The 26,115-nt window shown below is 42.8% G+C and overlaps 1 protein-coding gene across 7 annotated transcripts in view; it reads left to right on the plus strand.

Annotated features, from left to right (window-relative positions):
- KLHL13 (kelch like family member 13) overlaps positions 1–26,115 on the plus strand; it is a 73,463-nt gene that overhangs the window by 6,791 nt on the left and 40,557 nt on the right. For 2 of the 7 annotated variants that reach the window (XM_060249057.1, XM_060249058.1), the window contains exons 2-3: positions 6,842–6,900; positions 14,451–14,522. The exons of 1 other annotated variant lie outside the window; for it this stretch is intronic. In XM_060249057.1, the coding sequence (XP_060105040.1) occupies positions 6,881–6,900; positions 14,451–14,522 (92 nt within the window). In that variant the 5' untranslated portion in view covers positions 6,842–6,880. Of the gene's footprint in view, positions 1–6,840; positions 6,901–14,450; positions 14,523–26,115 lie in introns of those variants that run through there. 4 more of the 7 variants (XM_060249055.1, XM_060249059.1, XM_060249060.1 and 1 more) reach the window with 2 other exon arrangements.

Raw genomic sequence — 26,115 nt, forward strand, 5'->3', positions numbered from 1 at the left:
GTCCCCCTCTTGTCGTCATCTAATGCTGTAGATCATCTTGTGTGAAAATCTTCATGCTACACATTTTGAGGAAGCAAAACCTTATCTTGAAAAGCATTTAGCTAATTTCAAAAGAGAATCTGTGTCATAGGAACGTTTTTCAGTGTTCTCAAAATTTCTTGTTTTCCATTGGAAAAATTGAACAAAAAGGTTCACAGGTGGGAGATTCAATCTTTCCTTTGTGACTTTTTCTGCCCTCCCCCGGGCTTTCACATCTCTGCTTGACTCTTTGCCCCTTTTATTAAAGGATGGAGAACAGAACATACAAGCAGATGACCATAGTTATTCAGTTGAAAAACACTTAGGTTTGTTAACTGTCAGGTTAAGGGATGCTTCCTGAGAATGTAGATTTTCTTTGTTTTATGGTGGAAGGGGCAGAGTTTATTTGCAAAAGGATGCGAGTCTTCACACAGTCATGTGATTCCTACCCATTTCGACCAACAAGCTGTGCAGGGCAATCAGTCATGTGATTGGGCGGGCCATGCATATGGCAGAGGCTGGAAATGGAAGAGGCTTGGGTGGTGTAATGGTCAGAATACTAGACTAGGACCCAGGAGATCTGGGTTTGAATCTCCACTCTGTCATGGAAGCCAGTTGGGCCAACCAGACACTCTCAGCCTAACCTACTCCAAGTTGTTGTGAGGGAAAAATTGAGGAGAGGAAAACTATTTAAGCTACATTGGGAAGAATAGTGGGGTTATCAGTGAAATAAATGCATTGTGATGGGAGGTAGACGAGAATGCCAATAGGTTGGTAGGAGAGAAAACAGAAGTGTGGAAGAGTCTGCGTCTTTATAGGCAGTTATTTTGCCTTATGTGTCTGACAAGGCATGGAACTCTTTTTGCTATTTTCTTACAGATCACTTTTCATAAAGTGATCACTTTGACCCTTCCAGTATGCCAGAGGGAAGGAAGGATGCTTCCTTGCACAGAGATGCCACCTGCAGAGTCTGCAGAGTGGAAAGGCAATCACCGCTTCAGGCACTTTCTTGCCCAGAGGAATCACGTGCACGTTTCACCTGCTGCTTGCACCGCTGTTTTGCTTTTGCTTCAGTATTTAGGGCACCCTTTGGTAGCGAAGCTGCCTGTGTCAGGGTCTCTCTCTGATGCATGCATCCAGAATACAGCGTGGCACATTTTGAAAGAAATGTCAACTGTCTTAAATGTGAGTTACAGCTGAAGTATTAATCTCCACCTAGATTTCTAGGAGGGAGTACCTGGTGATGGTTTATTGCACCTATCCATGGCTGTTCAGTTTATGGATACTACTGTCCTTCTGCCCAGTAAGGGCACTCAAGTAATAAGCATGGTGTGGTGGTTAGAATATCAGGCTAGGGCCTAGGGAGCCTGGGCTTGGATCCCTGCTCTGCTATAGAAGTTTGCTGGGTGACCAAACCTGTGAGGTGGGTGGGGCTGAGAGAGCTCTCCTGGAAGCTACCCTTTCAAGGACAACCTCTGCCAGAGCTATGGCTGACCCAAGGCCATTCCAGCAGTTGCAAGTGGAAGAGTAGGGAATCAAACCCAGTTCTCCCAGATAAGAGTCCACACACTTAACCACCACACCAAACTGACTCTAAACAGCATTTCCTCAACACTCAGACCTTGTATCTGGAAGAAACGAAGAATGCCCATGTTTTCCTTTGCTATGCTGTCACTCTCGTGTTCTGATTGGTCTTGGACTTGCCTCACACCATGCTGGGCGTTGCCATGCTGTTGGTGAAAGTGGGCAGGGCCCCATCTGAGAGATGGCGAAAATGGGGTTTGACTCCATTGTTTCAGGATTTCCAGCTTTCTGCTTGCTCCTGCTATTGCAAGAGACAACTAGCATGAACACTTGTAGTTGGGATACATAGCAGGATTAGGGTGTATGTTGGGAGGGGGGGGAATCCATCTCACTATTATGGACAGGAATGTACAAGAATATTAAGTGGTGTTTTTGGATTACTGTTCAACCTTACTGTTGCAAAATTAGCCAGGCCTGCATGCTTATGAACAGTTGGCCAGCTTGTATTTGTCTTTCAAAACAAGAAAGTTGCAGTTCGGTTTTGTTTTTTTTTAGGTTTGCCCTATGCAAGTTTTGTCTTTTTAATTAAGCATAACTTCATTTCCTATAGATCTTTTTCTTCCCCACCCTCTCTAGTCTAAATTGATAGATTACTAGACCAACAGTACATTTCATGGGTGCTTCACAATATTCTGATTGTGATCAAATGCATCCTTCACAACTGCAAGCAGGAAATTGTCTTGCCTTGTCTAATGATAGGACAAAACATCTGTGCTCCTAGTATCTGTGAAGGGGGAGGCCCTCTGTGCTTTGCACCTTTTCCATTGCTGTTAAACAGGTGTTATGTTTTTCATCTGAACTTTCTGCAGACCCAGACCTGCAATGTGTAAGTTATACTTTTTGTTATTTTTGAATAAAGGCAGTAACGCTTCCCCCCTTTAAAAAAAAAAAATACTTGGCATTTGATACAATTCAAGTGTAGGTTTACCACTTGGCTGAGATTTAGGCTACAGAGTTGGCAGTCTGTAGCATAATCTTATATATGGTGTGATATGGCTTAGTGTGGAGGTGTCAAACATACGGCCCGCGGGTCAAATCCGTCCCCCAGAGGGTTCCAATCAGGCCCTCCAGCAACTGGCTGTTGTCTTTTTCATTCTCCCTTGCCTGCTTTGTCCGGTCGCCATTTTGTGTTTCTTCCCGATAAGCCAGCCAGCAAAGGAGCCTTTCCCTGCTCTTCCGCTCTTCCCCTTCCTTTTTCCCAAAGGGGGGAGGAGGAGCATCAGCCAATGAAGGAGCTTGGCTCTGTAGCTCTGCTGTGTTGATTAAGTTTGCCAGGCTCAATCAATCACCCTGCAGAGCTACTGAGCTTAGCCTCTCTTCTTTTAAGTGGTTGAAGCTCCTCCCTCTCCTTGTTCCTTGGGGAAGGAAGGAAAGAGCTCCAGCTTCGTTTGTTCAGTCCCCACCATCGGGAGAGATACAAAGAAAGCACTTTTAAGGCTAGCAACACCCCTGACCTCGAGGCTGCTACATCAATAAAATCTCCACCTATTTGCTTGTCTACCTAACTGCCCCTCAAAAGCATTAGGAGAGAAACACCAAAGTAGTTCCTAAATTTGCCATTTCTGTGGAACTGAAGTTTCCTTCAGGCTAAGTAATGGATTCCATTTCTCTCTTCCAAGTGGAGATTCAACTTACATAGCAGAAAGAATCAATAGTGGACTCCAGTGGGAATGTACCCTGGAGCTCTTTAAACAGCAGCTTATAGGCCTTTATGACAATATCTTTTTCTTCCATGAGTTCTGTTCAGTGCATCAGTATTAAGCTGGGCTTCTGGGAATGGTAATGTATTGTCCAGTACAGCAGAACTTAATATTAATCCTCTGTGCTGTTGTGAAGAAAGGTGAGAAGGCTGGATTAGAAATGACTCTCAAAAATTAAAACATAGCATTACATGTTAATTTGAAATTCTTGGTCATTTGCTTATGGATGATAGAGGTCTGTGTTGGATGATGAAGGCTTCCATTTTCTGTGGTGATCTTACTTTTGATAGTGTCAGCATGGCAGGAATTAATCTGAATGTTTTTTGTGAATGGTGTAACTGTGTACCCTGCTGCCATATTGCCATACATCCAGCAAAGGCTCAGCTAGTGTGGGATGCAGGAAGCGACTATTCACCAAGAGGGATGCTGGATCTCTGCACCATGGAGAACAGCCAGAAGCTTACTTTTGGTGGGAAGATGTGCTTTGGTTTTGGAGCATGATTTTGAAATACTTGTTCCTTTTTATGGGAGTGTGGGTTCAGTGAACACTGGGACCACCCAAAAGCCTATCAGAAGTCCCTTAGGAAGCAGATTGGTCATGGCAGATGAGCATTCATAGAGTCAGCTTGTCCACCATGCGCAGTCTTCCTTTCTCATACATACACAGCCCCGAGAGAGTGTTGGATGGCCAGAAGATAGTGTGAAATAGCCAATGGAAAGTGTGCAATAGCCTAAGTGTGAAATAGGCTTGCCAGATCCAGTTTTTTAGGTCATGCTTTGTGGATTGCTGATCCAGTTATGATATGAAATACAGTTCTCATGTGGACAGATCTGGAACCTGGCCATCTCTTAAAACAGCTTTGCTGCACCAGACTGAACTAGTTGGTGCTCTCCTAGAGTCCTGTTCAAGTCATTTTTCCTGATACTGTGTGACTGGTAAATTAAGAATTGTGTAGATTGTAGCGGCCCTAATTTGAGTGAATAGAAGTCACGGAGGTAAGCTCTGCAGATGAGAAGGGCTCTCTAGTGGTAAATGCTGCATGGTTCATTCCATCGGATCATCTCGTTTGTCAAAGTGCCTGCATTTAACCGGAGTTTAATTATTTCACAAAGGGGTTGGTTTAGAGATTAACTGCACAAAATAAAGCTGTTCAGACCCGTTTTCTCTTGCCTCTCCCCTCTGCTGTAGCAACTTGTTGGAAGTGGAACCGTTTTCTTAAGCTATGTTAAGTGCAAGCTGGGTGCGACTGGTATGCTTGCCAGTGGGGCTTCTGTTGGGTTCTGCTCAACCCCAGCCTTGCAAAGAAACCTGTGAATGGGACTAGCCCACCTGCCCACACTCCTCTTTACACTGGAAGTGGTGGTGGTGGAAAGTACCAACAAGTCACAGCTGATTTATCACAATTCCTTGTGGGGTTTTCAAGGTAAGAGAAGTTCAGAGGTGGTTTGCCATTGCCTGATGTTTCTTGGTGGTCTCCTATCTACAACCCTTGTATTCCTTGGTGGTCTCCTATCTAAATACAGGCAGGGCTGCCCTGACCTGAATAGCCCAGGCAAGTCCAATCAAGTCAGATCTTGGAAGCTAAGCAAGAATGACCCTGGCAAGTATTTGGATGGGAGACCTCCAGAGAGTACCATAGTTTGGAGGAAGAGGCAGGCTATCAAGCCACTTCTTTGTCTTTCTTGCCCCAGTAAGAGTCGCCAGAGATCACCATGACTTACAGGCACATGCACGCACACATACATAAAAAATGCATCCCCCCCCCCACCAAATACTAGCTAGGACTTACCTTGCTTAACTACTGACCTAGTTCATTTGCATGGGAGGAGCTTAGGACTGCTCCCATTGCGTATTTAAAGATCATGGTTCTATTTGTGGGGGAAACTAGAAAAATGATAAACTCTTGAGGTTGGTCCAAAGGCATTGTTCTGCTTACGTAACTTGCTTTTCTTTTGGTAGAAAGGGAGGAGTGATTGATGTCCCCCCCCCAAGCATGCTTTGCTCAAGGGACTTGTGAAAGTCCCTTCCCCCCACCTCCTGTAGAACTTAAAGATCTCTATGGTTGTAGCTGTAAGGGAAGGTAGAGAAGCTGTATGCCTTAAGGTTTGGCTTCACTTGTGGTGATTTAGACCCAACTTGTGGGTGTTCATCAATGTCATATCCATTCCTGAAGAATCACAGGCAGGAAATTGCCCTGGCTTGGTGAAGAATTGGATGTGAGGTCCGTGCTCACCAACACCTGCTGAAGAGACTGTTCTAGTGTGTGTGGTCTGACTGTTAAGCATGCTTTGCTCAAGTTTCCACATTTCTCAAAAGCTTGCCAGACTTCTCAGCTGAACAACAAACAGCAGCATGGAAGAAGGTAAAGGCAACCAAAACCAAACCGTGAGCAAATCACTAAACACTATGAGTGACAGTAATGTTAGTGCAACAAATTTAAAGGAAATTAATAGAGTATATTTTCTGTTTTCGAAACAATTTTATTTTTAAAACAATGCTGAGTGGTTTTTTCATACAAATTGGTTCACTACAATAAAGTGCTTGTGCAGAGAAATCAATGTATCAATACTCCATAAATTTCCAAAGTGCAATGAGGAATCAATAGAGGATGTACCAGGAACCACCTCAATGGATCGTGCCAATTTTATAGTCCATTTCAAGACTTTTTTCATGGAGGGGTTGAATATCATCTCAATTTCTTATAGTTGCAAATCATGAAAAACAGTCTACAGGTATTACAAGCACAAGGTTCTTTGAAGAAAGATTCTCCTTTTTATAAAACTGACAAGATCTGTTCAAGTGATTTCTGATATGTCATCTGTTGGTTCCTCATTGCACTTTGGAAATGTATGGACTTTATTGATATGCTGATTTCCTTGCATAATCACTTTATTGTGGTGAACCAATTTGTATGAAAAAATTCATCCTCAGCATTGTTTTGAAAATAAAAAATATATACTTTATTAATTTCCTATGAATTTGTTACAGTTACATTACCGCCATTCATAGTATTTAATGATTTATTCATGGTTTGGTTTTGGTCATCATTAGACTTCTGAACTTGCCTTGCTACCCACCTGATTTGCAAAATACAAATCAGAAGCCTAGTGGCACTTTAAGGACTAACAAAATTCCCACATGAGTGTACCCACGTAAACTCACCTCTTCAGATGCAAATCTGATTTGCGGTGCACTGAGTTTTCTGAGTGAGCAATTCAGTCAGTGCTTTCTTGGTGCATTTAAAAACAAGTAACCCCAGTTTTCTCTTTAAGACATTGGGAATTAAAGCTCTGGTTGCTATCAGAAGAAAGGATAAACTGGATGGCCTAGATTCTCTTCTTCCAGACCTCCATCAAAATCATTGTACCCTCCGAAAAGTCTGCGAAGCACCATTGTATGAGCAGAACGTGAAGCATTTATTCCAGTTCTGATAGCAAGTTATCAGTGTAGAGCTAGCTGTGTCTTGCCAAACCCTGGTCAAATTCTGTTTTCCCCTTCCTGAGAGTTGGTCTCAGTTATTGTTTTGTTTCATTTGCAGGTGCATAAGCGGCAACAGAGGCAGATCAGTGTGGCGGAGATGATGTGGAGAGACACTTTGTGAGTAACTAGAGATTTGTGTGTTACACAAAACAGTCATTCTTAGTTGGAACAGAAATGAAGTAGAACTATGTCTCCTTTCTTCTGGGTACTTGATGGATGGTGTGAAAGCTAGTGGCATGATAAGCTTTGATTTGGTTGAAGAAAGCGGCGGATCTGAAGGGTGGCTGCTGCAGTACTTCTCAAGATTGAGGTGCAGGAGATGGTTGGATGGCAGTGCCAAAATGCTTCAGCCTTAAGAGGACTACTTCACTTCTGATATATTCAGGTCCATGGCAGAAGCTTTCGGATGGAGGATACCATCCCAAGTCCTCTACATTTGCATGCATCAACTTGAAGGAGTAAAGAGAGCAGCTTGCTTAGCAAAAACTGAGGCTTCAGAAACACATTAACAAGCTAACTTTGTTATATGGGTTTTCATGAAGAAATATGGCCTGTATAGAGCATGATTTGATTTAGTGTTTATTTTTATTTTATTTAGTAAACAAAAATGTAAAAGTAATCTCATGTTAATTTTATGTCTCAGCAGTAAATACTTGGACAGAAATACTTAATTAGGGACCAAAGCAACTGAAGTGCTTTTATGTGGGAATTGTTTTTACTGCAAAAGACTTGTAAAAATTTGAAGACAATATTAACATACATTGCCCTGACATTGTTCAAATTTAAGGAAAAATAACAAATTCACTGAAGACAGGTGAGACTAACAGTGTAGTCCAGAGTTATTCAAATCAAAGCCCAATGACTTGTGGGCTTATCCTACTAGAATTACTCATCATAAAATTGCACTGCCATTTTCATGCATCCAGAAAACCATGCGTGATATTGTTATGGGCACAGTTGTCTGTTAACTGTTTCTGCAGAATTTAATGCTCTTCCATTGAGGCCTCTGAGGCACCTCAGAGGTGTTCATTTCATATCAGATGGTCAGTTACAATATCTTTTCCCCCATGTGAGAAGAGACATATTAATAAGAGCTTTAGATTTAGTCCTAATTTGATTTGGACAGCAAATCAAGTGAATTCAGAACTTAAATAAATGGCTTCTGATACATGTATATGGAGTTATTGGCAATGGCATCCAGTCACTGTTAATTTTATGAAACCGTGACTCTTCGGAAATAGAATATATTTCACAGAAAAATAGGAACATAAACAGAATCCTGCTGGATCATGCCATGGCACTCACTGGCACCTTCCCTTGTGCCTGATAAGTACTTTTAGAAAGTGGTGGGGCTAGGTATGGCTTTTCCCCAGAGTTTTTGCCTGAAATGTTGGAAGAGTTACTCTTAGACATGTATATAGATCTAAGTGGGTCGCCATGTTGGTCTGAAGCAATAGAGCAAAGTTGGACTCCAGTGGCACCTTTAAGGCCAACAAAGTTGGTCTTAACAATAGACTACAGGTGTTCAATTATATGGCCCGTGAGCTGCATCTGGCCCCCGCAGGGCCCGAATCCACTTCACTGAGCATTGCATTTCTTTTGTCCAGTCTCTCCTATTTCTTGCATCACAGAGAGAAAAAAAGCCTTCTCCTGACTGGCAGAGGGAGGGAGGAGGCAGGAAAGAGCCAAAGAAAGCCTCCCTTTGATGGGCTGAGGGCTGTTCTACCTCCTCTTCCTCTGGGGAGGGAGGGGTAGGAAAAGAACCAGAGAGAGAGAAGGGAAAAATAGCATCCTGCATCCAGTGTTTTAAGACCACAATGTTTTATACCTGGTATAGATTTTGTGTACTTGCACGCTTCTTCAGAGAGAGAGAGAGAGAGAGGAACAGAAGGGAGAGGGGAAGGAAAGCCTGAGAGAGCAAGTGAAAAAGAGAGTAAAAAATGGAGTCCAGTGTTTAAGAACAACTGTTTTATTCCTAGTATAAATTCTGTGTGCCTGTACAATTCTTCTTCAGAGAGAGAGGGGAGGGAGGTATGGGAGGGAGACCAGGGAGATGAAGCCGGAGAGAGAGAGAGCAAGGTATAAGCTTTTGTGTGCCTGTACATTTCTTTAAAGGGAGGGGGGAGGGAAGGGAATGAGCCAGAGGGAACAAGCCAGAAACAGACACCCCACCTTTCCATTTCTTACAGGTGGGGAGGGGAACCTAACAGCACAGCTTGCGTTCTTTTAGTGGAAGGGAAGAAGAGTTAAGCAGCACATTAATGATTACCAAAATTTGTGGCAAGGCAAGAGCTTTCAGTAGTCATTGCTCACTTCTTCAGATATGGCTAGAATGTAAGTCCACCTGTATCTTGGAGTGAAGTGATTTCAGATACCAAATAACAATAGCAAGTATTGGTAATGAGAGAAGAAACCTAGGTTTCAGTTCAGTCCAGGAGGATACATTGCCTAGAGCAGGGGTGGAGAACCTCCTTCCTGAGGGCCGTATGCGGCCCTTGAGGTCACTTGGTGTGGCCCTTGGGGATTGCTGGGCCGAACCGAACCATGTGGCAGCCTCCCTGGGGCCTGGTTGGCCAGTGAGGATCACGGGGCCCAGCCGTGCTGTGCAGCAGCCTCCCCAGGGCCAGGCAGGGATCACAGGGCCCTGATGTGCTGTGCGGCAGCCTCCCTGGGGCCTAGCTGGCTGGCCAGAATTGCTGCAGGTCCTGGAAAAGTTATTGTCACAGTTCAGTTTGCACTTGATTATCCCAGATGGTGTGGCCTAATATGCTAATATGTGTGTGACCTAATATGCTAATATTAGGGGATGTGGTCTAATATGCTACTGAGTTCCTGTTGGGCTTTTTCTACAAAAAAGCCCTGGACCTATGCATTTGCCTAGGGTGGCAGGCTGGGTGTGTGTTTGTGTGCACCAGATTAGGCTCTCCCCACGTGACTTCAAATAGAAAAAAACCTAATTTTCATTAATTTTGCTGGTCTGAATCATTCTCCCTTGGTGGAGCAATGTTTTTTAACATTGCCAGTTTGGTGTAGTGGTTAAGTGTGTGGACTCTTATCTGGGAGAACCGGGTTTGATTCCCCACTCCTCCACTTGCACCTGCTGGAATGGCCTTGGGTCAGCCATAGCTCTGGCAGAAGTTGTCCTTGAAAGGGCAGCTGCTGTGAGAGCCCTCTCCAGCCCCACCCACCTCACAGGGTGTTTGTTGTGGGGGAGGAAGGTAAAGGAGATTGTGAGCCGCTCTGAGACTCTTCGGAGTGGAGGGCGGGATATAAATCCAATATCTTCTTTTATCTTCTTCTTTAAGTTGATAATTTTTTATGGCCCGCAAATGATGTTATAAGTATCCATATGGCCCTTGACAGAAAAAAGGTTCCCCACCCCTGGCCTAGAGCTTGAATATCGGTTGCAATTCATCATCCTCTCTAATCTCCCTTTGAAATTCCTTTGTGAGAGAACTGCTACTCATAGGTCAGCAACTGAATGTTGTGGAAGGTTAAAATGTTCCCCCCACTGGTTTTTGAATGTTGTGGTTTCTAATAGCAGTAAAAGAGCAAGAGTCTAGTAGCATCTTAAAGACTAACAAAATTTGTGGTAGGGTATGTGCTTTTGTGAGTCACACCTCACTTCTTAAGACTTGCATCCTCCTGGACTGAATCTTCCTGTACCAGATTAAGACCTGGGTTTCCTATTTCATTACCAATGCTGATACCTCCATGCTTACTACCTCCCTGCATATCACACCCAATCCAATCAAGCCTGCTGTTGCCATTCAGCATGTGAAATCATCTTTATAAAGTTTCTATCTCTGGTACCTTGTGTTTCACTTTATGGCACACATGGCCTGGCCCAACAAAGTGACATTTATGTCAGATCCGGTCCTTGTAACAAATGAGTTCAACACCTTTGCAATAGATGGTATTGTCTGTCGAAGTGTGCTTGGCACATGAAAGCTCACACTTTGAATGAACTTTGTTGGCCTTAACGCTGTCACTGGACTCCAGCTTTGTTCTTAGAATTGTATATTACCTTGATCTCTGACACTTTGTGGTTGGCTCTATCTCCTGTGGCAGCCATTTTTTGTGATCGTGCTCAATTTGTCAGAATTCCAGAGGTTTGAAAAGGTTGTGGGCCCCTGGTCTGTGTATTCCAGCATACTGCTTCACACAATGACCAGTTAATTGCTCAGCTGATCATAGAAGCCAAGACCTTCCCTGATGCCGCTTCAGTGTAAAGAGGTTTGCTTTAGTTGCCATGGCTAGTAACCATTAATAGACCTATCTGCCATGAATCTAATTCCCTCTTAGGGCTATCTATGCTTGTGGTGATCACTACCTTCTCTGGCAGTAAAGGATTTCCTTTGTCATGTGCCTATTACTTGTCCCTAAATTCTAGTATAGGAGAAGGTGAAAAAACCTGCCAATCTACCTATGCATGATTTTATATGCCTCTATCATGTCTCCCTTTAGTTATCTCTTTTTCTAAACTGAAAAGTACCAGAGCCTTTCCTCATAGAAAATGTACTTCAACACTTTAGTAAAGCACTGATTTTTTTTTCCTTTTCTATACTACATTGTCTTGCAGAGCAAGCCTAAGCATCTTTATTCATAAGTCACTCTGTATTCAGTGGCTCCTAACTTCTAGTTACAGTAGAATCCTAAACAGTTATACCCGTCTAAATCTGTTGAAGTCAGTGGGCTTAGGAAGGTGTAACTTTGCCTAGGAATTATGCTCCAGTTGTCTGAATTGACAATTTATTGCTCTACTGCTTTTCATTTATTATCTGTTGGGTCAGTTTTCATAGCCTCTCTGCCATCTAGTGCTTATAGAAGCAGATCAAATGCTTGGTGTGGATTTTCCATCATGGAGCTAGTGCACATGGTAAGCAATACTCCCTCTAAGCTGTGGAGTCCTGTGAGCAAAAATTCCACTTGGTGAGCTACTGGCATTTAAAGTTGTGAGCTACTGCAGAGATCAGTTTGCTCTGGGGCCATTTTTCCTGAGCTAAAACAAAAATGTGTCAGCCCCAGAGGCTAAAAAAAACTGAGCTAGCTCACACTAACTCAGCTTAGAGGGAACATTGATGGCTGGCGTGCACTTAAAAGCCCAGATCCTTTAGGGGTTTGGATGCCTGTGTACTTAGACAGTGAAATAATCCCATTTTAGCTGTGTGCTGGTGGAGTGCGTCATGCTAGAACAAATACAAATTGCTATGTAACAGCTGGGTTTGTAGAAAGCAATTTTGATCTTAGGGGGTTTGAGGTGCAGGAGGGTTAGTGTCCTCTTTCCCTTATTTATACTTGTTAAAAGCTTCCAGATGTTTGTTTTTCCTTTTTTGTTTTAAAGGTCCTTTACAGAATACTTCTAAAGTTGCCATGAAATGTAGATTTTTGATTACACCATGCAACATCTTTTTCTTTCTTTTTCTTTTTACTCTGGTTTCTGTTTTGATCACAAATCTTTTGCTTTTTTTTTTTTTTTGGCAAGGACTCAGCAGCAGAACTGAAAAAGAGGAACCTACCAGGGGGGTTCTGATGTCCTTGGCACCTCTCTGCTTTTAATGAGGGGGCCATAAAGATCTTTAGCAAATTTCAGTTGTGTTTTTGCTCTGTACCTTTTTTTTTTAGGTGGGTGTCTAAAATTATACTTGTGCAACTGTTGCTCTGCATAGTTTATGAATGTTTCCTCCTAAAAGACAACAGAAGTTTTGTCTGTCATTTTCTGGCAAATTTTATGTCAGACTTTTTTGCTCAAATGTTTTGTGTAAGTAGTTGAAACATTTTGGCAAAAATCTCTTTAAGTCACATAAGCCCCTGTCTATGCATATTTTTAAAAATCACTTTTTGCAAAACAGGAAAATATATAAAAAGAACACTATAAAGCAAAATGGTATAAGAACGTAAGAGTCTTGTTGGATTGGAACAGTGATCCGTCTGGTCCAGCATCCTGTCTCACACTGTGGCCAGCCAGTTCTTCCGGACAGGGCATAGAGGCTAAGACCTTCCTCTGATGTTGCCTCTGGCCAACTCCATCATAAAAAGTCTCAACATAGAATCTTTGGGCTTCATTAGAATTTCTCTCTCTTGTCAAAGCTATCTTATAAGTCTGAGTCCGTCTCCTATGGCTTGTGGTAAAACTGAGCAGGCAGATTTGGCAGAGCAGCTTCTGACCTCGGAGCACCTCTAATCTTGCAGGACAGATGTGGCAGGCTGGGGTGGCAGTGATAATGGTGGTGAGAGAATTTATTTTGAAATGTGCATATTAATGTCACACCAGTATTTACAAACAGAATTAAGACAGCATTAGATGTCAGAAATGAATATGTTTTTTTTTAAAAAGGGAGTGAATAAGGGAGTTGTCCAGACCCTGCTATAGGCTTCCCTTCTGTGTGTGCTGCTTTTCCAGCACCTGTACTTGCAGCGGTTTAATCTATTGTGTTGTATATCATTAGGCGTTTGGTGCCTCACTCCCCTTCCCGACATGGAGATTAATGTGTTCTCCTTTGCATGTATGAATCAAACAAGCACGTTAAATCCTGGGTGAGTTCCCCGTGATTGAAGAAGGAGAAACAAAAGCTTTCCGCTTGCTAAGATCTGTGTTCTTTGATACGCCTCTTGTTGGAATCTGAACACTGCTAGCCAGAAGAGCGCCTTTACAGTAGTGTCTGAAGACCCTTTAGTCTGTTGATAGCTTTTTATGCCCAACTTCTTTTGTAAACTGCTTTGCTGCAGGGGGTGGGGGATTTGGAAACAAGCGTGGTCTCTTTTATTTCAGCTTTGAGCTTCAGCACCATTTGCACGAGAGATGCTTATTCACAAAAACATGGAAAAGGCCTTCAAATAAACCCAGACTTACTCATTCCTGGACAGAACAGAATCTAGGTTCAGATCTTCCAGAGCTCCACTTGTAGCAAGTCAGTGAACAGGTATGCTACTTGTGGCATGCAGGGAGTAGTAAGGAACACATACACCATTTAGCAGGAGGGTGGAAGAGCCCTGTACACAAAGCTCTTTTTAATAAAGAAGCCAGTGATATCTCTGAGGTCGCCACAGGTCTGCTTTGGCAGTTGAAAGGAAACCTGATCAAAGCTCCTTAAGCTGCTTTATCGGGTGGATTTTAGGAGAAGGAAAGTGCAGCCCAGGGAGCAGTCTCTCTCGTGATGGATGACATTCTCTGATCCTGAGTTTTGACTCTTTGCCTGACATCCTTATTCTGCTAAGTCCTCCTTTCTTTTTTTTTTAAAGGGGGCAGGATTTTTGTTCCTGGAATGATTTTAGCATGCCAGGCCCTTTCAAGGCAGAGAGAGTGTTTGCTGTGTTTGCCAACATTTGCATCCAGACCCGTTTGAGAGCAAAAGGCTATTTGAAATGCACATTTAACAAAAAATAAAGGAGTGGTCTGGCAGCACCGTGTGGGACTTGACCCCTGCAGTGCTCTGGTGAAGAACGAGCTCATTGTCTGGTACTCCCTTGTCTAAAAACAAAAGCCTCATTTTCCCAACTAAACAATGGCTGGAGTTCCTATGTAGCTGGCAGTGTGATTTCATCGATAATCAGCCACCCCCATGAGCTTTGCTCATGTGGTATGCTAGGATGACATAGTACGTTAGGGTACCACACTTCCTTTCTGAGAATCAGAACATTAAAGTCTTATGTCCTTTGATCAACAGGGGAGTTACTAACATTGACGGCATGGATCATTCTGTGCTCAGAAGGGAGGTGTCAGCTGTGCTTCATGACAGGTATGTGTGTGTGGGTTTTTTGCTGCAAAATGGTTGAGCTGAAAAAGTTAATGCCATTGTCTGATCGCCAACGCTTGCTTGCTTCCAATCTTCCCTTTGGGAAAAATGCACTCTAAGAGTTTTAATAATGTTCTTGTTCAAAAGCACGCAAGCTGTGGCTTGAGACACTTGCCAGTTGTTGGGACACTTGACCTTGCTCCAAAAATTACGAGATCAGATGGGGTGTGGTCTAGCAGACCTCCGTGCAGTTTTAAATGAGGTCTTGGTTTGGGCAAGTCCAAGGCAGCTGGGCATTAATTTCTAGGCTGCAGTGTCCTGTGGAAATCAGAGTTCCTAAAGTAAACATTTTTAGTAGGCTGTAAATGGCATTGGATTATCTCCAGTTTGTGTGTCAACCTCTGGCAGATGGAGATACTTAGTACAGAACTTCACAGGTCTTTGGGATCTGTGCTGTGTGCTGCAAACATAATTTGACTGACTTGTTGACATGGGGCCTGTTGTGATATTCTTGCCAAATCAGATGTATTGGCTACTATGTTTGTTAAAGTAGGTTTGATCTTAAAACAGGATGTGAAACTTGATGAACTGAAAAAAGAATTTGGAGTCAGAATTGAACCCATGGTCATAATTTATGGGTCAGGAGGGGCCAAAGGTTAGATTCCTATCATTTCAGCCTTTTTCTGTTGCTACTTCCAAGCGTTAGCAAAGTATTTAATATCGGTAATTTTGTCAGTCATTGGGGAATTATGCTACATCTCTCTTCTCCCCCCCCCCCCCAAGTGCATTTTGAGCTTGTCTATGAAGGTTGGACTTTTTATTTGTTGGTCATTCCAAGACAGAGTGTTGCTTTAGTTATACCCATCTGCTTTTCATATAAAATGGTTAAAACTTCCCATATATTTAATATATTTAAATTGTGGCCTTTGCAGATGCACATCTCTCTGCTTTCTTCTTGCTCATTGCTCGGCCTCTTTTCAGTTCTTGTGGTTTTGTATTTTGACCTCAGATCCTCTTTTCAGAAAGCTACTTCTGGCTACAGAATTCATTGTACTACAGAATTTCATTGCCTTTGCAGCCCAGTGTGGTGCAGGCATGTGTATCTCTGGCCTTTTTTTTTTCATAGCCAGGATAAAAATTGCCTTGACCTAAAATAAGGAATAGTTGCAGGATTCCTGCTCATTTCCAGTTATTTCTCACTTGCATGCATTGCTCTGTAAAAATGCAGTTCATCCAAGATTTGCATGGATAGATGCTAGACTGCAGTTGGCAGGCGTGTGGCACAGTTTCATTGTTGCAGGTGCCATTTCAATATGAGCCAAGGGTGTGGCTTACAACGTTTTCATTACGTTTGAGGTCAGTAGTTAACAGGCTTCTGCATGTAAGAGGCATGATTTTAAAATGTTTTTACATGTGCATTTTGTAAAGGATTGTATATTTGCCTGTCCAAAGTATTCTAGCAGGAAATGTCTTGTTAGTTTGTCAGCCTTTTTGTTTGCATTGTAAATCAACTTGGTCATCTGTGGTGGTGGCTTACCAATGATATGACAAGATCTGTGAAAGCGAATGAATATTTAAAGCATGAGAAAGTTCATTCAGGTTCTGCCTGGTGCTTCTCTAACAGTTTTAACCCAGGGTTATGGGGGGGAATTGTTTGTGTTTGTGTGTGTGTGTATTGCTGGGGGAAAATGAAAGCTAGTCTGTGTAGTTGGCTGGCTAGCAAAAGGGTATGTAACTCTAGACCGGGGGTGTCGAACTCATTTGTTATGAGGGCTGGATCTGACATAAATGTGATTTTGTGGGGCCAGGCCATGTGTATCATAAAATGTAATGCCAGGTAGTGAAAATATGGATACAGAGAAACACAAAATACAAACATGCTTAAAACTCTTGTGATTTGTTTAAAATAGAAAGATGGGGGAATAGTGGAACTTAGCAATGCAGTTTTAAAAATAAAACATTGAGAAAAAGCATCCAAGGATCGCAGCCAAAACTAAAAGTATAAACCAAAAATACAAAATGCTCTGGGCTTAGGAAAACATGAAATGGCTGGGCATTGCAAGCTTCTTTCCCTGCCCCCAGGACTACTCAGATTGGCAGTGGCTCTTCAGTGTAATATTCCCCTTTGGCGATGGGTTCCCTGGTTAGAGTATCACTAGGCACTAGTTCTAAGGTCCATTCATCAGAGAGATGCTGACTCAAAGCATCAACCCTTTATTTGCAAGGTCCTACAACTCCAGCAAGGAACAGCTTCTAACTGGCCATATAAACTCTGAAAAGTGCAGCTGAGCTCCACTCTATTAAAATACATTGCAGCATAGAGCAAGCTGTAAGGAAAACATGGAATGGATTTTCCATTAAGGTCTCTGTGCCCATATAGACTACTTCCAGAGTAGTCTATCTGGGCACAGAGAATTTAATGGAATGTCCATTCTGCATTTTCTTTGCAGCTTTGCAAGCCCAGAATTGTCTTGCAAAGAAAAAGGGAGAGAAGGAGAATGAGGATGGAGGATGATGATACTGGATTTATATCTCGCCCTTCATTCTGAATCTCAGAGTCTCAGGTGGGGCTGAGAGACCTCTCATAGAAGCTGCCCTTTCAAGGACAGCTCCTGCGAGAGCTATGGGTGACCCAAGGCCATTCCAGCAGCTTCAAGTGGAGGAGTGAGGAATCAAACCTGGTTCTCCCAGATAAGAGTCTGTGCACTTAACCATTACACCAAACTGACAAGGAAGAAGGATCTGGGAACATCAGCAGCCTTGGAGCTTCAAAGGGGTAAGGACAGGAAGATGGAGAAAAGAGCCCTGCAGGCCTGATTAAAGCCCTGGGTGGGTCAGTTCTGGACCACGGGTCGGACTTCTGACACCCTTGCCCTAGACAAAACTCAATCTATAGTTGCTTTATAGCCTGTGTTTGGCAAGCAACAGTGTTTCGCTTGCCCTTCCTTCAACTTCCAACAATTCAGTTAGAACACAGGTGCACTCAGGGTTTTTCAGAGGTGCCCCTTGTGATTATCTGACTCTTCACCCAAGTATTTGCAAGATTTTCCCCCTTGCTTGCTTTGTGAATGTTGAGTATTTAGTTTACATTCTAAACACTCAGAGATAAAGCTCAAACAGCCCTGACAGGTAGTCTAGTCAAAAATGAGAACTAGTTTCCAGGCTGAAGAAAAGGGCAGTAAAGCATGGTAGGCAATAAAGATGACAAAGAAGAGAGGACAGGGCCTGGGCAGCTAGGCTATGATGATCAAATGTGTTAAGCTTTTCTTTTCCAACCTTGACTTATGCTGATAAGGGAGGTGGTGGGTAGATGAAGGGAGGGATGCAGGTATTTAGGGCTTTTTTTTTTTAGCAGGAATGCACAGGAACGCAGTTCTGGTTGGCTTTGCATCAGTGGGTGTGGCCTAGTATGCAAATGAGACCCTGCTGGGCTATTTCTACAAAGAAGCCCTATGTGAAACAATGGTGATGTCAGGAGGTGTGGCCTAATATGCAAATAAGTTCCTGCTGGGCTTTTCTACCCAAAAGGCTCTGCACGTATTCTTATGAGAGTCATGGTGGGGGGAACCACTGTTGAATGCACAGACATACACCCAGGGTATGCCCCATTAGTCTGGGAAAGACGGATACCTGTATTATACCTGGAACATGAGAGCAGCTTTGACTTCTAATGGGCTACGACAATGCTTTATGAATAATTGGACAGTGTTGTCTTTGATACATCACTGATTTATTCCTGGACTGTTTTATGTCTTTTCTGTGGATTGTAGCAACTGGGAGGGGAGGGTGTTCTTAGGTCTGGGGGCAGTTTTTACATGGTATAGAATGTTTGAGTTTCAGGGCAGATGGGAGCTGGTAGATGTGGAGAGGGGTGTTTTCAAAGATGGCCTATGATAGGCAAGAGTGCTTGCTTCTTATCTGTCCTCAGTCCCATCCTATTTCGACTTTAATATTGTGATATACCAGATCAGTGAGAAATAAAACTATACTCCTGTCTTGGTTACTGGAGGGGGAGAAAATTGATTTAGCTTGTGTCAGTGATACTTGTTGGGAACAAAATGATGTGGTGCTTGTTGCAGTAAACATCTGGATATCTGGAGCTTCCCCAACCCCGCACTGGAGGCTGGGGATGGGTGGTGGCTGCTATCACCCTCCCTGAGTCTTTTCTGTCTTGCAGATTCCTGGTACAAACTATTGATTGAATGCTCCTTATGTTGGCTTCCAGGAATAGACTGGGCATTCAATTTGACTACTGGCTGTCTAGTTTCTTGGTGGCTCCCCTGTCTGAGCTGGTGGAGGTACTCTGCAGCTTGGTGTTAGAGATACGTAGATTCACTGATCTGGGGAACATCAGCATTCATGCCTGAGGGTGGGTTGGTACTTCGTAGTTTCTATGGCAGCCGTGAGCCTCTGTCAGGTTGTAAAAAACAACATCTTAATCTTTGGCACCAAGCCATTTCAGAATTGGAGGTTCATGCTATGTTATGGTCTGACCACTGTCTACTCAGAGCAAGGGTGAATGTGCCATTGATCTGCAGGGTAAAATGATCTGCCTGTGGAGACTCATGGATCCTGTTGTAGAATGCTTGGTCTCTGGTTTACACATGAGCACACACTGGGAATTGAATTATGAACCAGGTCTTCTAGAAATACCTCTGACGTATTGGACCATACTCAGTGTTACTTAATATTTTAATCCAACTATGCATTGATTATATGCCATTGATTTTATTTACAGAATGGTGGTTCCTAGGGACTATCTCTGATGAGTGAGGGCTCCTCAGTATATACAGAATTGATTTAAAACCATTGCTAGGAGCTTTACTTTTTTAGTATGTAGCTACCATTCTGTATTGAAATATTCTTTTTGTTATAAGTAATTATGTTGTTAATTTCATTACATTAGGTTTTTAAAATTAATTTCTGGGTTTTTGCAGAACTCGCTGGGCCTGAAAAAGTTATCTCACATTTTATATTGATATTGTTTATGATTTTACATGTGTGTTAATACAATTATGACCACTGAAGAAGGCCCTTTGGTCTGACATGCTTTGGGTCCTTTGTGTAACCAGCATTGTGATTCTTTGATTGGAGTTTTTAATGGTATCCTTTTTATGTCATTTTTAATCCTAAAATGCTGTGCGCTGTGTAATAGATATTTGCATTTTATTTTATTTTCTAGGAGCTCAAGCTCTTGGTTCTTGATTTAGTTGTTGATCTCTATTTAAATGTTGACAAAGGCCATGCCTGTTTGTGCTTGTTGCTTTGATTGGATCTGTTGGCAGCTTTTGATACAGTTGACCATGCCATCTTGCTAAGGCATTTGGAAGTAGAAGTAGAGACTAAGGGAAGTGCTTTGGATTGGTTTACATCACTTCTTAGGGGTTGCACTCAGAAGGTTGCTGTTAGGCCCCCATTGTCATCAGTGTGGGATCTGCCTTGTGTGGTTTCTCTAAGCTCTGTCCTATCCTCCATAGTATTCAATCTAAATGTAAAGCCCTCAGGGAAAATCATTTGTGATTTTGGACTAGGTTGTCATCAATATGCTGATTACACCCAGCTCTGTATTTCTTTATCCAAATTTTCTGGTGATGCTGTAAAGCTAGGTCCCTAATGTGATGCTCGTGGGTGATTTTGTAGCTGACGTTGCTTTCACCAGCATCCATTTTGTGGTTGTGCCCACCACTACATTGTGTCAGAATTTCAGAGTTGCCATCAGCTCAAAAAAAATTGGGCATCCTTGTTGTAGAGATTCTCAACTGGTGCCTGACTGCTGTGGTGAAATGGCTATGAGTGAACAAGTTGAAACTAAATGCTGGCAAGGTGAGATAATGTGATTGGGAAGGCAGAAGTCCTGAAGGACATTGTGCTTGTCATGTTTAGTGATAGGGTCCAGCTGATGTTTGCTGACTCAATTGAGAGCCTAGAGCAGGGGTGTGAAATATATGGCACGTGGGTCAGATCAGGCCCTCAGAGGGCTCCTATCAGGCCTTCGAGCAATTCACTGTTGTCTGCTTCTTTCTCCCTCTCTTTCTTCCTTCTGCATCACAGCTTGCTTTGCCAGACTTGCTCAATTAAGCTACAGAGCAAAACCTCTTATTTTCTCCATTGGCTGACCAGCACATGAAGCAATTTATGTACAAAAGCTTGCAATGCCCAGCCATTTCATATTTTCCTCTGGGTCCTAGGTTCAAAACATCGACCATGAGATTTCTGTAATGAATGTCAGTAAATCAAAAGTAGGTTTGCAATTTACAGATATACAACTGAACAACACCTGAACAGCATACTCAAAGTTGGTACAGCACAGACATTGTCTCCAGATTTTGATGTAATAATTCAGAGCAAAAAGTGTCAGTTATTAGACAGTAATAAATCTTTTAAGCATGTTTTTTTTTAAAAAAAAATCTTTAATTGTGTTTGTTATACACACACACACACACACTGTGGCTAATAGCCACTGATGGACCTCTGCTCCATATTTTTATCTAACCCCCTCTTGAAGGTGGCCATGCTTGTGGCCGCCACCACCTTCTGTGGCAGTGAATTCCACATGTTAATCACCCTTTGGGTGAAGAAGTACTTCCTTTTATCCGTTTTAACCTGTCTGCTCAGCAATTTCATCGAATGCCCACGAGTTCTCGTATTGTGAGAAAGGGAGAAAAGTACTTCTTTCTCTACTTTCTCCATCCCATGCATTATCTTGTAAACCTCTATCATGTCACCCCTCAGTCGACGTTTCTCCAAGCTAAAGAGCCCTAAGCGTTTCAACCTTTCTTCATAGGGAAGGTGTTCCAGCCCTTTAATCATTCTAGTTGCCCTTTTCTGAATTTTCTCCAATGCTATAATATCCTTTTTGAGGTGCGGCGACCAGAACTGCACACAGTACTCCAAATGAGACCGCACCATCGATTTATACAGGGGCATTATGATACTGGCTGATTTGTTTTCAATTCCCTTCCTAATAATTCCCAGCATGGCATTGGCCTTTTTTATTGCAAACGCACACTGTCTTGACATTTTCAGTGAATTATCTACCACGACCCCAAGATCTCTCTCTTGGTCAGTCTAATAAAGAGAACAGGATTGTAGTCTGTACCACTGCATATGCTGCATATTTAACTGCATTTTAACTGTATGTTGTATGTTACCCTACTCTTACTGCATTATTTTCTACTTTTATAATTCCATTTTCCACATAGCACATCTGATACGTCTACTTTTTTGTAATTCTGATCTTGTTGCATTGCTTATTAGATAGATCTTATGCAATTTGATTTTATTCTTTTACATCATGTAATTTGCTTTTAAATGCTACTAAGAAAGGCAGATCATAAAGTAGGCAAATAAACAAAATGCTTTGGGAAGCCGTGAGGAGACATTTGCTAGAGAAGATAGAGGAAAAAGGCAAATCTGGAATGTTCCGAATCTGAACATCAAACCTTATTTCTCCTTGGATGTTTCAGATATAAGTTTCAGATCAAGGGAAAGTAGGTTGCATTTATACCTAATTGATTTCTTCTTCTGCGAAGGTGTTGTAGTCTTTCACTTTTGTACTGTATGCATCTACTCATGTATCCATTGTTTGCGTATATTCTTTGAGATGAACCATTCTTTTTCTGAAATTGGAATACTTTAGTCTTTGCAACTACACAAAACCCTCTCATGCTTATCAAATATAAGAGAGAAACAGAAAGCACATGCTTAGTTGGTAGTATTTATGACAAGACATTTCCAGTGCTTCCCCCTAACTTTGCAGTAGCTGAATTGAGGTAGAGATTCTGATAGACTCTCAGACTGCAATTCTCTTAATGACTGGCTGGTGGCAGCGAAGAGTAAGCCCCGCATGTTAAAGCCTGTTAGTTGATAAACTGTGAGAAGTGAACTCTAGGGATGGGTACAAATTGGCACATGAACCTAAATTTATGATGAACAAAGCCCGGTTTGTGGTTCATGAACCGAGGCTCATGCCAGCCTGCCTCCTTATAATGAGAGCCAGTTTGGTGTAGTGCTTACGTGTGCGGACTCTGGGAGAACAGAGTTTGATTCCCCACTCCTCTACTTGCACCTGCTGGAATGGCCTTGGGTCAGCCATAGCTCTTGTAGGAGTTGTCCTTGAAAGGGCAGCTGCTGTAAAAGTTCTCTTGGCCCCACCTACCTCACAGGCTATCTGTTGTGGGGGGTGGGGGGAGGTAGAGGAGATTGTGACTGCTCTGAAATTCAGAGTATAGGGCAGTATGTAAAGCTGCAGTACTGCAGTCAGAGCTCTCTGCTCACAACCTGAGTTTGATCGCAGCGGAAGCTGGTTCAGGTAGCCGGCTCCAGGTTGACTCAGCCTTCCATCTTTCTGAAGTTGGTAAAATGAGTACCCAGCTTGCTGGGGGGAAAGTGTAGATGACTGGGGAAGGCAATGGTAAACAACCCCGTAAAAAGTCTGCCGTGAAAACGTTGTGAAAGCAACATCACCCCAGAGTCGAAAACGACTGATGCTTGCACAGGGGACTACCTCTACCTTTTTATATAAATTCAGTATCATCTTCTCCACGAACCTTCCACCACTCTCCTAGGTGGCTTTAAGAGGCAGACATGCTGGCACTGGCAGCAGAGCTTGGATCTAAAGGAACAAATAAACTCAGAAGGCATTTAAATGCTTTCTGAATTCACTTGCAAGCTGCGTGGCAGCAGTGCAGCTTGTAAGAACCAATTAAAGAGAACCCTTTAAATGGCTTTTGCAAGCTTGGACTGCACTTGTGTGCAGTGCAGCTTGCAAAAGCCATTTAAAGGGAAGCTCTGCCATATTATAAACCATGGATTGGTTTGTTAAATGGGAAGGTATGTGGAGTTTTGTGGTTCATAAGACCCCACAAACCTTCGCAAAGCTCCATTTTTCCCAGGTCGTGCCCTTCCCTAGCCAACTCCGCTTTATAGTCTAGCAGCTTATGTCTTGAGCCAGCTGAGTACCTAAGTCCTTATTCTTTGTTTTAAAAACAAAGACCTGAGAGAGATCATTTTACCAAAACTCCAGCCATGTGTGAGGCTGAATCTAAATAATCCAACCCTGATAGTAGGAACAGTCAGTAGTGTCCTATTCTGCCCCCCTCCAGCCCCTTAAACAGATTGGACAGTATGAGAAGAGCATCATGGTTCTTTTTTTCCTTCAGACATCTTGTCAATATCTGTTAAGAATTAATGTCCTCAGATAGTTTCAACAGCGTTTTAATTAAGATCTCATCTGGAATGTATGTCTGTGTCCACTGGTAGAAGCAGAAAGTGTGTCAAGTCACAGCTGACATTATGTTGACCTCATAGGGCAGGGGTGGCCAGTGGTAGCTCTCCAGATGTTTTTTGCCTACATCTCCCATCAGCCCCAGCCAGCATGGCTGATGGCTGGGGCTGATGGGAGTTGTAGGCAAAAAACATCTGGAGAGCTACCGTTGGCCATCCTTGCTGTAGGGTTTTCAAGATGAGAGAGGTTCAGAGGTAGTTGGCCATGAACTTCATCCGTGGTCTCCTATCCAAATACTAGCCAAGGCAAACCCGGCTTAGCTTTTGAGATCTGACGAGATTGGGCTAGCCTGTACTATCCAGGTCAGGATGGGGTTGCTGTAGAGATAGCTTTAGTCTGTTATCTGTAAATTAACTGTTGACATAGTAATAATTCACCTAGTAATAACAACACTTAGGATGGCTTCTCATGATGGAGCATGTTGTGATGAGGGAATTCTCTGTCTTGTATACCACCCAAGAATGTGACAAGGGAACTAGCAGACCATGGCAGGAACAGCCATGGGGGGAATCTTCCCTCTCTCCAGTGGGTCCCATTTACCACCTGATGTTTATTAACTTTGTTTCCTACTCCCAGGCTACAATATTCTCAATACCAAGAACAGAAACCCAGCTAGAGGATCCAGGAAACTCTCTCCCTTACCTGTCCTAGTTCCCTGAAAGGGCAGAATTTCTTTTTACACTGGAAACAAACCATATTGTATGGAGGAAGCTGAATAGGAAGGGCTCATTGGACTTTTTCAGGTTAGCAACAGTTCTTTCCACTTCTGTTCAGATTGCTCATACACTCCTCCCCACCATAGCTTCCTTTCCCCTACACTTAATGTATAGTTCTTTATCCAAAGCTAATTCTGGAAGTATCACAGGGGTTGTGAAAATGTGGCACATTTTCATCAGACCATCGGCCAGTTAAATTTTCTCAATCCACTTAACTGATTCCCTGGCTCTGCTGTGGTTTAACTACATGCAAATGAGCTTACTGCACAGCTGAAGATGTCTCTTGAAGGAAGTGGTGTATATTTTTTGTTATTGGGAGTTTGAAGGAAGTAGCCCCTTCTTAATCTAATTTTAATAAGCACCAAGTGACCACTTTGTGAAAGGCAACCTCATGATGAGAGAAACATAGGTGAAGCGTGTTTGTGAAATAGGCCTGCAAAATGGACATCGGGCACGTGTCATCGCAAGCAGCTGTCATGCTGCTTAGTATTTGTGGAAGCAAGGCATCTGCTGATTTCTGTGGCATGTCAATCGCAACCTTACAACCCTGTAGCGAAACTTCTCAGGTTGCTGTTATCTCCACTTCTGGTCCCTCTCCCCTCCCCCCAAATGATCTTGGTTTGAAGATGGCTCCCCCCCCCCCCCCCCAAGCCAACCCCAGAGATCTCCACCCTGTGTAGCCCTAGTTAATGCTCTGCAGAGGCTTGAATAATTACACTTTTTAATTTGCCACCTACTCTTTCATTTACCTGCCAGATTGATGTTCAGGCCTCAAGGGCTCTGGCTTTCCTGTCAGTTGGATAACATCACCTGAAGCACTTTTTGGGGAGAGGAGTTATGGCTTGGTGTTGTGTTAGCAGCAAAATGAGTTGTTACTGAGGAAAGGAGAGCCTGAGAGATGGCTGCCTGTGAGATGTGATCTCTCTCTTTCTTTACTTTAATTGTTGCTTTCAGCATGTTGAAGTTGCATGTTTGAAAGGTATGTATCCCGCCCCCCCAAAAAAAACCCTAATTTTTTTTTTGAAGTGACTGAGGTCCTTTGAAGAAGAGGGTCATGCTAACATACAAGATCTGTGGTTATTTTCATTTTCTTGTTAAATGTTCTATTACAACGTGGCATTAATTCAGAACAGCAGGACATACACACTACACTGTAAGTGAACAAGAATTTCTGTACAAAGGAGTCCTTTTCTGAGAGCCAGTGTGGTATAATGGCAAACTGAGTGTTGGATTAAAATCTGGAAGAATGGGGTATGAGTTCCTCCTCTGCCATGGAAACTGCTGTGTGACCTTGGGCCATTCATGCTCTCACAGCCTAACCTACCTCACAAATCTGGTGGTTGTGAGGACAGAATGGAGGAGAGAAGAGCAATGTTGTAAACTGCTTTGAGTCCATTGGAGAGACAAGCAGGTTGTATATATAATTAAAGAGAATTCTTAATGGCTGGAAAAGAAACCCTTGGATGGATGCCTGGCCACTTTCTTGCAAAACTGGAGGTCCTGCAATTTTCTTTCCTGTTGGACGGGGGTGGATTCCTGTTCACCACCCATTCCAGCAAGCCCCTTGGCCAAAATATTTGTTCGTTTGCTTGCA

The sequence above is a fragment of the Heteronotia binoei genome, chromosome 11, assembly GCF_032191835.1.
Source record: "Heteronotia binoei isolate CCM8104 ecotype False Entrance Well chromosome 11, APGP_CSIRO_Hbin_v1, whole genome shotgun sequence".
In the NCBI taxonomy this organism is placed as follows: Eukaryota; Metazoa; Chordata; class Lepidosauria; order Squamata; family Gekkonidae; genus Heteronotia; species Heteronotia binoei.